Genomic DNA, 18114 nt, shown 5'->3' with positions numbered 1-18114 from the left:
AAGAGGCAGAAATGTGTGAAATATTAATCTGTACCAAAAGCATCTGTAAGGTTACTCAGATGACAATAGAAGCTGTTCTTTCCTTGCATGGTTTAGCTTAGGGCCTGCCTTAGTCCATTTGGGCTACTATAACAAAATACCACAGACTTGAGTGGCTTATAAACAACAGAAATTTATTTCTCATGGTTCTGGGGGCTAGAAAGTCCTGCAGATCTGGTGTCTGGTGAGGACTTGCTGCTGGTTCATAGAGCACTGTCTTCTCCCTGTGTCCTCACTTGGCAGAAGGATAAGGGAGGTCTCTGGGGTCTGTATTATAAGGGCACTAACCTCATTCATGAGGGCTGCACCCTATGACTGAATCACCTCCCAAAGGCCCCACCTCCCAATACCATCACTTTGGGGATTAGGTTTTCAACATATGATTCTGGGGGGCACACAAACATTCACACCATAGCAGGGGTTAAAAGCCCTCATTTTAGTGGCTGACAAATGGAGATCTGAATCCCAATTCCACAGTGTATTAGCGGGCCCCAGGTCACATAACCACTCTGAGTCTTGACTTCCTTATCTGTAAAATGGGAATAATTAGAATACCTCCCTCATAGGTCTGCTGTAAGAAGTAAATGAGATAATATCTGCTTAAAAACACTCTGCCCGGGCCTGGTACACAGTAGTAGCTGTTCATCATAATAGCACTTTCATCCTTGATGTGTGGGAAAAGTAACATCAGCAGGATGGACAAGAGCTTGCAGGCCTCAGCACAGTGCTTTTGCTGGGTAACCAGCAGAGTGACTGGGACCCAGTGAATTGCAGTGAAATGCACCATACGCCATCAATATTTATCCCACTGGTTTCCATTTATTGAGCAGTACATCATTAGAATATCCCAGGGCACTTGACAATAAAATCAATAAGACGGTTCAGCCATGGGCTGTGGTTTAATAACTCCAGACTTGAATGAGGGGGAAAAAAAATCAGTGAGCAGGAAAGTTTCCTGAGTGCTTGATCAGGAATGGAGGGAGACGTTTCTCAGAGAGGGAGAAAAATAATGAGTGAGACAGCCTTGGGTCTCCAGCGGAACAGGAGGCTGAGAGCGTGTGAGGTGGCACCCAGAGAGTATCTGGGTAAAACTCTTTCCACCTTGAGAGATGCAGGTTTTAAGAGGAGGTTGAAAGGAAAAGAAGGTACAAAATGTGGTCCTCAACCCTGACTGCATGTTGGATCCCTTGGGGAGCTTTAAAAACTTGCCAATACTGGCACCCACCAAAGTAATTAAATTATTATTTCTTGGGGTGGGACCCAGGCATGGGTTTTGCTTTTTGTTTTGTTCTCTTACCACGTTCAGGTCATTCTAATGGGCAGAGGTGAGCCTCACTAGCCTGGGCCAGTGGATTCGAACTTCAGCTTGCCTGAGAATCACCTGGAGGGCTTGTTAAAACACAGATTGCTGGTCCCCACCCCAGAGTTTCTGATTCACAAGGAGTGGGGTAGGGCCTGAGATTCTGCCTTTCTAGCAAGATCCCAGATGATGCTGTTGCTGTGGACCAGAGACCACCTTTTGAAAACTTCTGTTCTAGAGCAGTGCTTTCCACCGAGAGTGATTTTGCCCCTCCTCCCAGGGGACACTTGTCAATGAATGGAGACATTTTTGCTTTTTCACAAGCGGAAGGATACTGTTGGTATCTAGTGACTAAAGACCAGGGATGTGACTTAAACGTCTCACAGTGCATAGGACGGCGCTCATCTCCCACAGCAAAGAATTATCTGGTACCAAATATCAATCATGCCCAGACTGCAGAACCCCATTCTAAAGTAGACAGTGGTTTAGAAGCCACTCAGGGAATATGATGCTTTGGGTCCAGATGAGCTTGGCAGTGGGAGCCTGAGTGGAGACCGAGATGCCCAGATTCTTGCTAGGAGCATGCATGGAGCCTAGTATCTGAAGTCAGGTCAGTTTGTTTCTGTTTCTTCATCTCTTCTTCACCTCCTAGCTCTGTGACCTTGGGTGAGTTCCTCACCCTCTCTGAGCCTGGGCCAATTATCTGTAAATGGGGATAATTTCTATATGCAGCATTGCTATGAGAGGTAAGAAGTCTGTGCAAAAAACTTTATAAATATTAAATGCTCAACATATTGGAGTGCAAGTCAAAAGGACAGTGTTTCTCAGCAGACCCTTGTGTCTGTCTGTCTGTCTCTCTCTCTGTGGCAGGAAGGTGGTCTCCCAGTGGCTACTCCAGAAAACTCCCAACGAAACCCTCCTGGGCCCCTGAAGCCTGGAAAGCAAATGTCATCTGGACCTACAGGTCCTTCCATGAAATACGAGGCTGCTTGGGCATCAGTCTGTACCTGGCCTTCACCTGCCCTCATTTGTTTAGCAACCTCAGCACATCCTAGTTGGAAAGCAAGTTTGTGGAGTCTAATTAATATTCTCCAAGCTTCCTTCACACTCTCTCACCTTCACGATTTTGCCAAATCCCTATTTGCCATTATGCCCTATTATTTGCATAATGTTTTCATTGCAGTAGACTCGCTTTCATCTTTACTTAAGTCAATTGTATTTTGAAAGTCATTTTGCATCACTGCCAGAAGTGGAGATCTCTCTCTCCCTTGCCATAGAGACAGCAACCATGCAAATGAATCGGTGAAATCACAACAGTGGTCTTCAGTGCCCGTAGTTACTTCTCTTTTCTGCCAGAGACACCAATACTGTGGGCAGATCTCCCCTTGTTGGGAGAGGAAGTTCAGTCCCCGTGCTGTTGAGGAGATGTTTGCGTTGATCTGAGACTCCCTTGGTGGGCTGGCTAATCAGAAAGTCTGGATGAGAATTGAAAAGGGAATCCCTTTCCCATTCTCACTTAGTGCCATTTGATGTCCTGTGTGTGGGCTATGTAAATCTTCCCTTGGGAAGAACACCAGCTCTGAAGTCCTCATGGTCAGGTCCTGCCCCCACCCCCCCCACCCCGCCCAGCTGTGTGAACAATTACAAGTTTCACTGCACTGGGCAAGGGTTCCAGAGTCACCCCACATGGGCTCAACAGCTGGCTTCTCCATTGTCGAGCTGCATGACCATATTTTGCCTGTGTTATAGCTTTTAGTCCTTACAGCATCCCTTGGAGGTGAGCACGCTTTGACAGATGAGGAAACAAAGGCACACAGCAGCCAAATGACCTGTGAGTAAGTGGTGGGTTCAGGATACAGACCCAGGCTGAGCCCCTACATGGGATGGCTGAGTTCAGTAGTGCAGGATGGGTTCCTCAAAAAATAACTTAATAAAAATTAAGTTACCATATGATCCAGCAATTCCACTTCTGGGTATATACCCAAAAGAATTGAAAGCAGGGTCTCAAAGGGATATCTGAACACCTATGTTCATAGCAGCTTTATTCACAAGAGCCAAAAGTTGGAAGCAACCCGGCTGTTCACTGACAGATGAATGGATAAACGAAATGTGGTACATACACACAGTGGAATATCATTCAGCCTTAAAAAGGAAGGAAATTCTGCCACATGCTACAACATTTTGCTACATGAAAGAAGCCAGTTGCAAAAAGAACAAATATTATATGATTCCACTTATGTGAGCACCTAGAGGAGTCATAGAGACAGGAGTAGAATACTGGGTGCCAGGGGCTGGGGGAGGGGAATGGGAGTTAGTGTTTAATGGGTATAGAGTTTCAGTTTTGCAAGACGAAAAGGTTGGTGGTGACGGTTGCACGACCATGTGAAGGTACTTAACACTACTGAACTGTAGGCTCAAAAATGATTAAAAAGGTAAATTTTAAGTCATGTGTATTTTACCACAGGTTTTTTTTTAAAAAGAAGAAATTCAGGATTCTTGGAGGGCCTGTGGGAGGGTGGTGCAAGGAAGGGATGGGGGAGGGGGTCAGGGATGGCTTGGCAGAGAAAGGGCCATTTCTCCTGAGCCCCGAAGCGTGTGGCCTGGCCAGCTTTATCCTTGGACTTGCTCCCTCAGTTCCCCTCTCCCGACTCCACGATCCCTGCTTAGTATCTCCTCCCCTCACTTCCCATCAGGTCAGGTTGGAGGTGACATGACCACAGGAGTCAGAGCAGCAGCCCTGATGTTAGAGACATGACCAGGCACTTGCCCGGCTCCTCCCAGGGAGGCCTGGGGCTCCTGAACAGGGAAGAGCGGGGTCCAGCCCTCAGCCAGTTCACATGAGCGGAGACCGTCCCATGCAACAGCTCGGCCCTGAGGCTTCCACTTCGGCCCCCTGGGCGCTGAACGGCTTAATCCATCAGTCCGAATCGTTCATTCTCTGAGGGCCTCTCCCCTGAGCCGGCAGGGGCCGGGGGCGTAGGTGATGGGGATGGCATGCTAGGAGAGATGAAACCTTGGCCTCGGCTAATGAGGAACTGCCAGCTATCAAGAAAGCCCACCTGATGTGGTATATACCAGGGAGTATCACTCAGCCTCGAGAGAGAAGGAAACCCTGCCATTGCGACAACATGGATGGAACTTGAGGACATGATGCTAAGTGACATAAGCCAGAGAAAGACGAACACTGTGATATCACTTATATGTGGACTTAAAAAAAGTTAGACTTTTGGAAACAGGGAGTAGAGAAATGGTCACCAGGGGCTGGGGCGTGGAGGAAAGAGGAGAGGTTGGCAAAGGATACAAACTCTCAGCAATAAGATGAATAAGGTCTGAGGATCTAATGTGACTGTATCCTGGTGACCATAGCTGATAGCACTGTGTTGTACAATTGAAATTTGCTGAGAGGGTAGAACTTAAATGTTCTCACCCCCAAAATACATAATAAACAAACGAATAAGTGAGGTGGTGGATGTGCTAACTCACTAGATGGGGAGAATCATTTCACAACATGTAGTATATCAGATCACCCCAATGTACAACTTGAATTATCTTACAACTTTATATGTCAATTGTACCTCAATAATAATAAATTATACCTCAATAAACCTGAAAAAGGGAGGGAGGGAGGAAGAAACTAAGTGAATTACCAAAAACCAACCCTGTCTCAAGGGAGGACAGTTTTCTATTCAGTGATGCTAACTCCATGATTGGGCTAGAATCCCAGACTATGGGAATGTTATCTACTCATCTGCTAGAATAAAGCATGAGTTTGTCTCTGAGCCGACACTCTACAGAGAGGGTGACTCATCAGTTACTCAGGGCCTCTCAGCCTCAGAGTCCTCCATGGTGAGATGGGGGTAATAATCACGGTGCCTGCCTCGTAGGCCTTAGGAAAATTAAGTAATGAAATCATGTATGCATAGTGCTTAGGGGTCAATATGCCTCAGACATCATTATTTTTCTAGAAGAGTCTTCAGGACCAAGGAAGGGAAATGACTCGCCTAGGGCCCCACGGCTGATTCATAGCAGAAGCAGGATTTGGACCCAGACTTGTGGCCCTTGGTGTGCTGCCCAGTGAGAGAAAGGCCCTTCGGCCCAAGTCTGACAAAGAACCTGGAGCCTGTCAGGCTTTCCCCTCCGATGACATGAACCCCACTCCGTGCGGTGTGCCTGGTGGGCAAAGGTGCCCCATCCACAAGCACGAATCACCCCACCGTCAGCAGGGCCAGGATGGATCTCTCATCCCTCTTTATTTTTAAAAAAATTTTATTGTATTTTGGAAGAACACTTAGCATGAGCTCTACCCTCTTAGCACAGTTTTAAGTGCATAATACAATGCCGTTGGCTGCAGACACAGTGCTGTACTCAGGTTCTCTAGAGCTCGTTCATCTGCCTTTTGCCTGAAACTTTTTGCCCATTGATGATAACTCCTCATCTCCCCAACCCTTCAGCCCCTAGCCACCATCTTTCCGCTCTTCGAGTCTATGAATTAGACCATGTAAGATAGCTCATATGAGTGGGATCACACAGGATTTGTCTTTCTGGGACTGGTTTATTTCGCTCTGCGCATGTCCTCAGCGTTCATCCTGGTGGGAACGCAAAACGGAGTAGCCTCAATGGAAAACAGTATGGAGGTTCCTCGACATATTAAAAGTAGAACTACCTGTGACTAACCCAGTTTATAGAAGAAGAAGTGACAACCGGAGAGGTGTCTTTCCAAAGCCCCCGCGGTGAAGAGGCAGAGCTGGACCCAGTTCTGAGCCGCAGAGCCCGTGCCTCGCTGGCGGCAGGGAGCTGGGCCCACCCCTGATGCAAGCCCCGTTTGCACACAGCCTCGTCTCCACTGGTCTCCAAGACCCAGCCTCCCCTCTTGTTTGGAACCAAGTCAGAAAGCTCCCCCTCGCAGTCGCCGGAAGAGCCCCTTTCAGAGTATAGGTAGAATGGAGGGCTTTGTTGGTTGGAATAACTATTCCAGTCCAGAGGCTCCTTCGTTTTGCGTTTGTTATTTAGTCATTGTTTTCAGAGGCAGACGCTGCAGAGGGACATCCAGGGTGTGGATGTTTATTTGCAAACCGTGGGCTCTGGGGTATACACAGCCCTGGGAGACTGTGCCGCCTTGGGTAGGACGCTGGAGCTGGGCCCACTGGGTCCACCAGACTTGATCCACATCCTTGGGGACGAACAGCCAAATAGAGTAACACTGATGGTGATGAGAGCTATTCTAATGGCCATGAGCGTCCACGAGAGACAGGCTCTGATGATCACATACCCATTTTTACAGATGAGAGAACCGAAACTTAGAAAGGTGGCTTACCTGGTCCAAGGTCATGCAGACCTGCCTGACCAGAGGCCACACTCCTAATCCCTGCAGCTTAACTTTCTCCTCCCAGATCATATTCCTACAAGGTACCACAGGCGTGATCATTGCTAGCATCACGACATGTGCACAACCCATTGACCCTTGCCAAGTACCTTCATCTTCGCTATCTCTTTAGGGCCCAAGGTTTACGTCGTCCTTATTTGACCAAATGATGATAAAGAGACACACAGAGCTTGGGTGGGTAACAGGCCACAGCCCTCCGTGAGTCCTTGGCCTCCACACCTGCATCACAAAAACATACTTGATATGCTTCCCTACAACCCTGGGTTTTTAACATGTGTCTGAAGTCAGCTTTCCCCGCTGCCTCTAATCACTCTGATTCTTCCACCTATTTTCTGTTTTGTACCACAGGAATCTGATTATACTGTTAAATTCATAGCTTTTTTTTAGGAGCCGGGCAGTGTTTGGGTTTCCGTCTGTAAAGACACACATAGCTCTGACCACATGCCATTGTTTTCTGTCCTGCAGCTGGAAAAAAGTCAACTGACAGGCTTCTAGGAACAGATTTTTGTCTTTTGGAAATGGGGACAATTGGATCGAGCATAGTGGCCATGCTAGGGCTCTGGCATCACAGACCAGCTCCGTTCCCAGCTCAGCCAACTCCTAACTGGGATGTCTCTGAGCTCCAGCTTCCTCAGTTGTATAAGAGGAAGGTAATAACTCTTTTCTCATAGTGGTTTGGATAGAAGTAAAAAAGTCATGCACAGAAATTGTTTTACACATAGTAGGCACTCAGTAAACAGTATTAGAACTAGCAATAAGCATCACCTTTATTGTTAGGTTCCATTATAAAAGTAATCCATTTTACAAAATGCAGTTAACACGGCAAAGTGTAAAGAAGAAATGAAAACCGTCATGCCACCATCTGACCCTCTGTTAATATTTGGGTCCATGTCTTTTAAATTGTTATGGATTGCATTGTAGGACTTCTCTTTGGCTTAATATATTATAGGCAATGTTCTGTATCAACAAGTATTACTAAGACCTTTGGGTCGACTCCTATTTTGGACCATTATACACACTATTGAGGTGGAGGCCCCAGGACCTTTGCACTTGCTATGCCAGCTGCCCAGAATCCTCCTCCATCCATGATAATTGCATGACTCACTCCCTCAGTTCACTCGTTCAGGCTTGTTCAAGTGTATCCACTTCACATCAGCCTACATTTGGCCACCATAGCCAAATAAACCCCGCCCTGAACATGCTTAAATTTTTTTCTTCATAACCTATGTCACTGTTTGCAATCGTATTCTCTATTTGCTTACTTTTTTAGTGGCTTTCTATCCCACTAGCCTAAGCAGCGTTTGGGAAAGGACTCTGTTGTGTCCACTGACAGGACCGGAACTGTGCCTGGCACAGAGGAGATGCCGCATGAGTAACTAATTGAGCAAAGAACATCCTATACATAGAGATGGGCATATTTGCCTTCTCCTCCCCCCAGGATAGATTTTTAGGCATGGAGTTACGGGGTCAAGGGGACTGCATATTTAACACTGTATGCTGTTGCCACATCACAGCCAGCTGTGCCAGCTGCCACTCCCTCCAGCAGGGTGGGAGAGAGCCCATCCCCAGTTCCCGCCCCGCTGGGAATCTCACCACAACCCACTGACGATCCCACTCCTGGTGCAGGAGGCTGGGTGCTTTTCAGGAGCACAGTCCCAGAAACGGTGGCCCGGGTGGGGGAGGCCCACCCCCAGGGGGGGCCTCTCTGCCTGGTCTACGGGGTGTTTTCTTGTCCTGTCCAGTGACCCTGTGTCTGAGCAGCTTGCCAGAAAGGGCGATGCAGGAGCCGGGGGTGTGGAGCAACTATAGGAAGCTGGTTACTGGCACCTGGCAAAGGGCACCATGAACCTCGGCCCCTTTGAACAGTACCCCACCCTGCTGCAACTCGGGGCAGAGAACTCGCACATTCAGTCTCCTGTTTATTCGATAAAACCCCTCAGGGTCCAACCATGTGCCAGATGGGGAACACTGCCATTGTGGTCATGGAGCCAGCCCGAGACTGTCCCACCAATTTGATGGGTCCTCGGCAAGGCGCTTCGCCCCCCTGAGCCTCACCTTCTTCCTCTACCTCTGGGCTCATACGTGGATAGGGCTGGTCAGGGCACAGGCGAGGGGCAGGTGTGTAAAGGATGGAGGTAGACTGGGGGGCAGGGGGAGAGGAACAGGCAGCGTCTCAGGCCTGGAGGCATTGTTTGACTCTGAGATTCTGGAACTTTCGTTGGCCTTTGCTTTTAAGGATAGCTGCAGTGCTCTGAGGTCGAGTGCATCCAGCTTTTACAGTGTGGCTCCCCTCCTTCCCTCTGCCTAAGCTGTCTCAGTGTGTGTGTCTGGTCATGTGTGTTTGTCTCCATTTATGTCCGTGTGTCTGTCTTTCCCCGCGTTTCTGTGTGGGTCTCTCTACATGCGTGGTCCCCCGTATGCGTGGGAGGGGAAGGTCCTCCTGTCTGTTTGCAGGTCTCTCTCTGCGTTTCTCTCGATGTGTGTGGCCTCTCTGTATCCCTCCCCTGATCCCCACCTCTCATCCCCATCTCCATCTCTCTGTCTCCTTTCTGTAGATATTTTTTGTCTTTCTCACCCACCCTTATCCCCAAAATAGCTGTGCTCCAGAAGAACTCTAGGTTTTTGTTCCCCCTTGTCTTTACTGCTCCCCAGACCGACCGTCTGACCCAAGGATGGCTTTATGCTATTCACGCCCGGGAGCCTCTGCTGCTGGTGTGGCAGTGTATCCATGTCTGCGTCTGTCTGTCTGTGAATCTGCTCTGCTTTCTAAAAACCCTAGAGAGAAGTTACAAAAGGCGTTTCTCATCGTCAACACCCAAGTCCCCTTAGACACCAGCGGCCTTCACTCCCCGTACTGCTCTCCAGTGCAGCAGAGCGGGGGTGGCAGGAGCGGGGCTGGATTGGGGCCCCTACTCTCGCCTCTGTGCGCACTCGCTGTGTGACCGGGGGAAACGTGCTGACCTCTCTGAGTCTCGAGTATGACGTAGAATTCCTCCTGGAGCTAAGTAATGACCCACACAGAGCCCCCAGGACCGGCACTCAGATGACGTCAGCTCCTCTGGACCAGAGCAGCCCGTCTTCTCCAGAATGCATTCATTCACTCACTCATTCAACAACATGGCAAGAGACATCCAGGGCTGGAGAGCGTGGCTGTTCCCAAAGGCCTCATAAAGCTCACTTGCTGGGAACTCCAGATCATTGTTACCCAGAGGCCTTGGGGCAGGGGTGAGCAGTATTATCTGAGTGCCACCGGGAACTCCTACAGAGTGGACTTCCTGTGAAGCATCGTATCCACGTTTAAACCTTTGAAAAATCACCCAGTGAAATCCAGGGAGAAAAAAGTGACACAAGTAGCCATTGTGTTTTTGTTTTGTTTTTTTTTTTTTCGGTACGCGGGCCTCTCACTGTTGTGGCCTCTCCCGTTGCGGAGCACAGGCTCCAGACGCGCAGGCTCAGTGGCCATGGCTCACGGCCCAGCTGCTCCGCGGCATGTGGGATCCTCCCGGACCGGGGCACGAACCCGTGTCCCCTGCATCGGCAGGCGGACTCCCAACCACTGCGCCACCAGGGAAGCCCAGTAGCCATTGTTTTTAAGCATCCCTCCCTTTGTTTGATAAAGAGTCTCCAAGGGAGGCGGAGAGAGGTTACAGCCAGCCCTGTGATAATTACGCTGCCTGTGGGCTGTGGTTGTGGGAAAGAGAATGTAAGCTTTTCTCGTATGTCATTATCTTTTTACTTTGGATTCTCACATTCCTTAATCCATTCATAATCCATTTGTGAAAACAGCCTCACATCCCATGTGCTTTTGTGCTCAAGACTGTGTCCAGGACTGGCAAGTAGGAGGGTTTAAGGATTCTGGGTGGTTGGTTGGATGGATGGGTGGATGGATGAATAGGTTGTTGTGTGAGTGTTTAAAGGGACATGATCCTTCCAGGCACACCTCTCGTACGACCACCAGGAAGGCCCAGTGTATTTGCAAGTGGTTTGGAGAGATCAGAGGGTGGTTAGGATAACCTCTGCTCCCCAGTTTGTCTTCAACCAGAGCCAAGCTGTTAATTATCCCCAGGCTCGCAGCTACTGACTGAACAGTCAAGGAGACAAAGATGGTGGGGTATCAGGAGAGCCGGGGAAGTGGGCTCCGGAGCTTTGGGCTAAACTCTCTGCGGTCTCCTCTGTCCCTGTGGGCAGATTGTTCACTCCTCGCCCACCCTCCAAGAGCACACTTCTATCATAAAACAATTGAGCATTGCCTTCTGTTTTTCCCACTTGTCTGAGAGCTCCTCAAAGGCAAGGATTTTTTCCCCCAATTTTAATTTTCTAGTACCTAGCACAGTATGTGGCACGTAGTATAGGCTAAGTTAATATTGCGTGGATCAGTGAGTTGATCGTTAGATGTTTGGAAGAGTGGATGCATGGATGGTTTGCTTGGAGGAGGATGGGTGAGTGGATGAATGGATGGTTGGGTTTTTTGGGGGAGGTGATAGGCCATTGAATGCCTTGCTAAGTGGGTAGTTAAATGGTTTGTTGGATGGGTGGTTGAATTTGGACGGATGGATGGATGGGTGGGTGGGTGGAGGGCGGATGAAAAGATGTAACCTTATTGACTACCTAGAGTCAGCCTCCCACGTGATACAGGAATCCACCTTGCAATGCCTCTGACTTCCTCAAGTACATGCCGATCTACCTGCAATAACTAATTTACAAGATATTTCATTAACTAAGCAGAATTGTTATAAACATTTCCAAATTCTGGGTATGGTAATGTAGTGTATATTAGTGGTTAAGCACATAGGCTTTGGAAACAGACCTGGGTTTGAATCTCAGCGTAACTTAATTAAAGCAGTGTGACCTTGAACAGATAAATCGCTTGGCCTCGCTAAGCTGTGGTTTCCTCATTTGCAAAACGGAGATAAAGGCCCTACCTTTCAGGGTTGCTATAAGGATTAAATGAAATAATTAATGGTAAGGACTGCTGAATGCTCAAGAAGAGGTACTGTAATCGTTATGGTACCAAAATGTACCCACCTGTAACTTTTATTTTCACCAAAAACCAGATGTGTGCCAGATATTCTTACAGTGTTATGTATCCAATGACAAACATTCTGATACAGTCCCTCATCTTTTGGCGTTTATGTTCTAGTAGGGGGGTTCAGACAATAAACAAGGAAACAATTTCAGATGGTGTTAAATGCTATGCAGAAAATCGAAATAGGTCGAGGTGAAAGAGAGTGATGTGGTTGGTGGGGGCCGGGTGGCCTTATTGTGACCTGTGAACTAGTGACACGAAGATGTAGCCATACGAAGATCTAGGGAGAGTGTGTCCCAGGTGTCAGGAATGGCCAGTGGAAAGGTCCCAAGGCAGAGACGAGCTTGCTCAAGGAAAAGATAAAAGGCCAGGGGGCGAGGTAGATGGTAGGGGCGATCAAGGCCCAGGGGTGTGCAGTCATATCTGCGGGAAGCAGGTCCCACAGGCCGTGGACACGATACACGCTAATCTCATTCCGTCCTCTGGGACAACATAGAAGGAGCCTCGCTCATTTGGTGGCCATTCAGCTTCCCAGTGGCAGCTGACAGGCTCCCAATCTCCTGACCTCCAGGCTAAACAGTCCTAGTTCTCAGCTTTCCCAGTTGACAGTCGGAGACACCTGCAGCTGCTACCCTGACAAGGTTCTGAGTCCCACAAACCTAGAACCCACAAGAAATCAGGTTAGACCCAAAGGAAATTCGGCTCAGGAAAACCAGGATATTTCTAGTTGGGCCTGTAATGAACTGAACCAGTAAGCTGTGTTCCTCCCTGAAACCTTGCCCCTGGAGCATTTGCAAGGGAAGAAAAGGAGAAAAGGTGTCTTTGAGGCTGCTTCCAGGAGAAAAGAGGTCTGGAATCATTTATTCAGGAGCCTCTGGTACAGGTTCTGGGCTTTCAAAGAAAAGGAAGCTCTGACCGCGGCTGATCTCCACCCGGGCTGATCCAGGAGCCCAGGTGGGTTCATGAGGACCTAGACCCCCTCCATCGCTCAGCAGTGCTTCCCTCTGTGTTGGCTTTCCTCTCCATGTGGGGACCAGAGGGCTCTGAGCATCTGCCAGTTTCATGGATTGCAAACGTCTCTCATCTAGTAGTTCCAACGAAAGTCCAGAATTCTGTCTTCTTAGCTGAACAGCTTGGTTAGGGCTGAACCATACCTACTGTGGCCAGAGAGAGGCGGTGTCCTGATTAACCAAGCTTCATCCCTGTGACCACCCCTGAAATCGACAATGGAGAGAGACCCTCTCCTTCCACACAGACTGAGAATTGAGGAGGGGGATGATGCCCCCCCAAATGTCAGATGATAAATTTCCCATTATGCAAGATGGATAACTTCTAGGGATCTGCTGTACAACATTGTGCTTATAGTCCACAGTACTATCCTGTCCGCTTAAAAATGTGTTAAGAGGGTAGATCTCATGTTATCTGTTCTTCTACAATTTTTTTAAAACGGATGCTCTTAGGAGGAGAAGGGAGAGTGTATTCTGGACAGGCAAAAACAGCATGTGTATCTTGCGTTTCCCAACTTGAAATTAACTGCTCCTTCCTCTGTGATTCAGAAATACACCTCTTCCATCTCTCATCTCCTCCTGCCTTGTTCAGTAGTTTAATATGTGTACACATGTCTCCGTCCGTTCTTTTCAGCTTCCTGGGGATGGAAACCGTATCTTCAGGTCCTCAGGGTTCCTACTCCTGTTGTACCAGGACAGCGTAAGGGTCCAGGACTTGTTTGGTTAAGTTGAATCAGGTTTCAGGGCCCAATATGACTACTTTGCCCCTCAAATAGTTTCCGGGGAGAAGCATCAGAGAAACGCCCCCCGAGGGCGACTGAGCTCACCCCACCTCTGTGGTTTCTCGGGTTTTCCCAGGCAAAGCCAACAAGAACATTCAGTGGGATGAGGATTCGGTGGAGTATATGCTGGCCAACCGGGTCAGAATCGCCTTTGTCCTGGTGGTCCACGGCCGCGCCTCTCGGCAGCTGCAGCGCATGTTCAAGGCCATCTACCACAGAGACCACTTCTACTACATCCACGTGGACAAGGTGAGGACCACCCTTTCTCTGCAGGTCTGTCTGCCTCTCTCCAAGCTGACCTCCCTGCTTCCCCCCAGAGCATTTGGTCTTGAAGTGCCGTGTGTGTGTGTGTGTGTGTGTGTGTGTGTGTGTGTGTGTGTGTGTGTGTGTGTGTGTGTGTGTGTGTGTGTGTGTGTGTGTGTGTGTGTGTGTGTGTGTGTGTGTGTGTGTGTGTGTGTGTGTGTGTGTGTGTGTGTGTGTGTTGGTTTCAAAGTTCCCAGCTGTGACTTTAGACTTTCTCCATAAACATTGTCATTCGTACCTCTTTTCCTCACTGTCCCACTGCCCGATGCAGTGCCTGTCGCTCTGTGAAGATAACTAACCCAGGGGTGGGCACACTGCTTCTGTAAGTGGCCAGAGAGCAAGTACTTCAGGCTTTGTGGGCCATACGCTGTGTCGCAGCTACTCAGCTGTGGCATTGTAGCATGAAAGCAGTCATAAAAAACATACGTAAATGGACGTGTGTGACTGTGTTTCAATAAAACTTTACAAAAAACCTGCAGCCAGCTTGCTGACCCCTGAGCATCTTGTTCCAGAGGTTTCTGTCGGTCTGCTGACGTGACATGACTATGTCTTTGGTCAAGAAGGCAAAGGGGATGCCTATCCAAAAAGCTTGCTTCTTGCAGGCCTGTGAGAGGGTAATGGAGAAATTCTACCTCTTGAAATACTCATCAGGTCTAGATGCAGCTATATTTCTTAGCTTGTTAACCTCAGACCATATGTATCCATCTTGTAGAAAAATGCAGACTCCCAGGCACCCGCCTACACCTAGTGAACCAGTGGCTTAGAGGCGGGGCCAGGGAATCTGCATTTCAGATAGCTAAAGTAACATTTTAAAAATAATGAAGTTCAAATAGCAATGCAGAAAGACACCCTAGGCCTGAATCAGTTACTTGGCAAAGTTCAAAAGCCCTGTCAACTAGAAGGGAAGGGACAGAGAGGGGGCAAGGGACAGGTCTTAAGTGTTTTCTGCGCTGCTGAATGTCACCCTTTCTCTCCTGGGAAAAGCGCTCTAATTACCTGCATCGCCAAGTGCTCCAGTTCGCCAGGCAGTACAGCAACGTCCGCGTCACCCCCTGGAGGATGGCCACCATCTGGGGGGGAGCCAGCCTGCTGTCCACGTACCTGCAGAGCATGCGGGACCTCCTGGAGATGACCGACTGGCCCTGGGACTTCTTCATCAACCTCAGCGCGGCTGACTACCCCATCAGGTAAGGCGGCCCGGCCCCAGGCCAGCCTGCTGTGGAGTCCTGCTTCCCCTGTCACAGCTGGGAAGCCAGAGGCAGAAGCAGCCTGCCTCCTGTCTGGAGAAGCCTTTGTGCCTCTGTGAGACGCTTATGCACTGTCTCCATGAGATCTCTCTGCACAGGGTCCACCCTGAGCCTGAGAATCATGTGAGCATTCGCTCATTCATCCACTCGTTCAACAGAGATTTCTTAAGTACATGGTTTTTCCAGCTCTGTTTGAGAACACACTGCAAAGGCCAAAACCTTTGCAGTGGGGGAGACAGCACATAAAATAAGTAAAATGGTACATCAGAAAAATAAGGCAGAGAGCAGCAAGATGAGAGTGGCCAGGAACGTCCTTTCCGAGAAGAATGGAAGACGCCGCTTGAGCCACCCAGACAGGGAGAGTGGTCCAGGAGGAGGGCGGAGCTGGTGCTGGGCCCTGGGGATGCCTGGTGTGTTCCAGGAACAACAGGGCTCAGCGTGGCTGGAACAGAGTAAGTGAGGGGAAAGTGGTAAGAGACAGAAGCCAGAGAGAAAACTGAGGTGAGATCATGGAGGTTCTAGAATTTGGCCATTACTCAAAGAAAGATGGGAATCGCTGGCATGTTTGGGGCAGAAGAGGGTCAAGGTCTGACTTACGTGTTAATCTGAAAGGGACAAAATGGAAGAAGGAGGAGTGCTGTGACGGCTCCGGCAGAATCACAGACAGGCGTCTCCGGGCTGTTGGAGGCCCGTGGTGTGTTCACCTGGCTCCTCTCAGATTTTAACACATGAGTTGATTGCCCACATTTTAAAACTGGGAGATTGCAACTGAAACTCCAGATTTCTAGCTTCTCTTGAAGCCCTCCCACTGAACCTGCAGGCTGCTTGGCCACAATTGTGGGCAGCTGGCGGAACAGCCAGCAGCCCCTAGGCAGAGAGAAACTCAGATGCCACCAGGAAGGCCTGTCCCTTTGCACGAACGTTGGTCTACTCTTTAAAAGAGACGTAAGCAAAGAAAACCCCTGGAGATCTGTAGAGGGGTAAAAAGGCAAGAAAATGAACTATATTTCCGATCAAGAAGGCAGCTCTTTGCTTGACTGTGTCTTCCATCTTGATTTTTTTTTTTTTTTTTTTTTTGCGGTACGCGGGCCTCTCACTGTTGTGGCCTCTCCTGTTGCGGAGCACAGGCTCCGGACGCGCAGGCTCAGCGGCCATGGCTCGCGGGCCTAACCGCTCCACAGCATGTGGGATCTTCCTGGACCGGGGCACGAACCCGTGTCCCCTGCATTGGCAGGTGGACTCTCAACCACTGTGCCACCAGGGAAGCCCCCATCTTGATTTTTGGCAAGGCTGAAAAGGAGAGGTGAACAGGGTGAAGGGGAGAGGGCCTCCCTTCCTCTCCTGGCACTGGGTATAGCATTCCCAGAAGAGCTAGATAAAAGTTTTTGTCATTGTTGTTTAATATTCCTTTATCCGGGCAATTTTCAAACATGCACAAGAATATGAGACTAGTATAGTGACCCCCACGGCACCCAGTTTCAACTGTAATCAATTCACCTTGTTTCTATACAAGTACAGACTTTCACCCTCTTCCACCAACCCTCGGTGAAGCATTTCCAAGACGTCATACAATTGTATCTGTAAATATTTCAGTAAACATATCTAAAAGGTAAAGTCTCTCTTGGAATTTAACATCAATTTGATTATCACACCCCAAATATTAACAGTCATTCTTAATGCCATCAAATGTGGAGATCACATATTCCCAGGAGTTTGGGTTTTGAATCAAGATCATAGAAGATACAGGCATGGAGGGAAGACCTCTCTTTAAAACTAGCAATGGCTTCTGTCTCCTTTCCTGTGCCCCTTTCAGTCCTGGGCCTGGTGGCATCCCATCATCTGCTGGGAGAATCTGGACCTTGGAGGAGATCAGGGGAAGGCACAATCCTTGGTTAGTTGACGTAGGATACTCCTGGCACTCTTTGAACCTGAGGAAAATAATGGGGATTAGAAAGATACCAGTTTTCTTTTATTCATAGGGTGGCAGGAATACAAGGGGGTGATTATGAAGTATCTCTGGCAGACTTTTACTTACTTATTCATTCATTCAAACATTCATTCCACAAACATTTATTAAGCAACTCCTATGTTGAGTACTACAAGCACTCCTTGGGCATTCAGTGGAGCATGGATCCTAGCTGGGAGGATAGAATTAGATAATCATGCAAGCGACACATCATAGTAGGTGTGAACAGACTGTAAAGAAAGGAAGATGGTGTGAGTGGAGGAGGGGCATAACCAGGGGGTCAGAATGGCAGCAGTTCTGAGCTGAGACCTGAAGGATAAGAAGGGATCGGCAGACAAATGGAAAACAGGAAGATCCTTCTAGACGAGGATTTCCCAACCTAGACACGAGTGACATCAGGCTGGATCATTCTGTGTCCTGGGGGCTGCCCTGCTCACTGCTGGCGTTTGGCAGTACCCCTGGCCTCTACCCACTGGATGCCAGCAGTGGGCCCCGCCCCCAGTCACTTGTGACAAGCACAGACATCTCCAGATGTTGTTCCCAGAGGAGCAAAATCGCCTCCAACTGAGAACCGTCTGAACAGCCTGGACTCTGGTCAGAGATGAACTAGTTGCCGTTGAGAAATTTAAACATGGCTGGAGTATAATAAACAAAACGGTGAGGAGAGGTGAGTGTAGAGAAGCACAAGGCATGGGTGAGTTAGAACATTCTCCCTCCACCTTCCAAATAAGGACCGCATTCAGAAATATCCCAGCATGCTGAGTGCAGCTGCTAGCGTGGCAGGCACTCCCGTCAAGGGTCTAGGGTCTCACTCTCCCACCTCCGGACCTCCTGTGGAGGCCTCAGAGTTCATCTCAGCCTCGGTCGGGTGGTGACACTTGGCCAGAAATCTCAAGGGCAGGTGGGCCAGCCCATGGCCCTTCCCCAAAGAATCTCATCAGGTCTCAGTGCTGCCCCCCAGAGGCCCTCTGTTGATTTGCAAGTTGAAGCTGTAGCAGCGGCCACTTAGCCAGTTCACCTCGGCCAGGATGTCAGGATTTCTAGCATTTCATATGCAGGAG

The 18114-nt window shown here is 49.0% G+C and overlaps 1 protein-coding gene across 1 annotated transcript in view; it reads left to right on the top strand.

Annotated features, from left to right (window-relative positions):
* The window catches only part of XYLT1 (xylosyltransferase 1), a 194038-nt gene that overhangs the window by 97389 nt on the left and 78535 nt on the right, over positions 1 to 18114 (top strand). Inside the window, exons 3-4 of the mRNA XM_060284435.1 lie at positions 13614 to 13786; positions 14825 to 15027. Of these exons, the coding sequence (XP_060140418.1) occupies positions 13614 to 13786; positions 14825 to 15027 (376 nt within the window). The remainder of the gene's footprint in view (positions 1 to 13613; positions 13787 to 14824; positions 15028 to 18114) is intronic.

The sequence above is a fragment of the Globicephala melas genome, chromosome 15 (assembly GCF_963455315.2).
Source record: "Globicephala melas chromosome 15, mGloMel1.2, whole genome shotgun sequence".
Taxonomy (NCBI): Eukaryota; Metazoa; Chordata; class Mammalia; order Artiodactyla; family Delphinidae; genus Globicephala; species Globicephala melas.
This window is presented reverse-complemented; position numbering and strand designations above follow the sequence as displayed.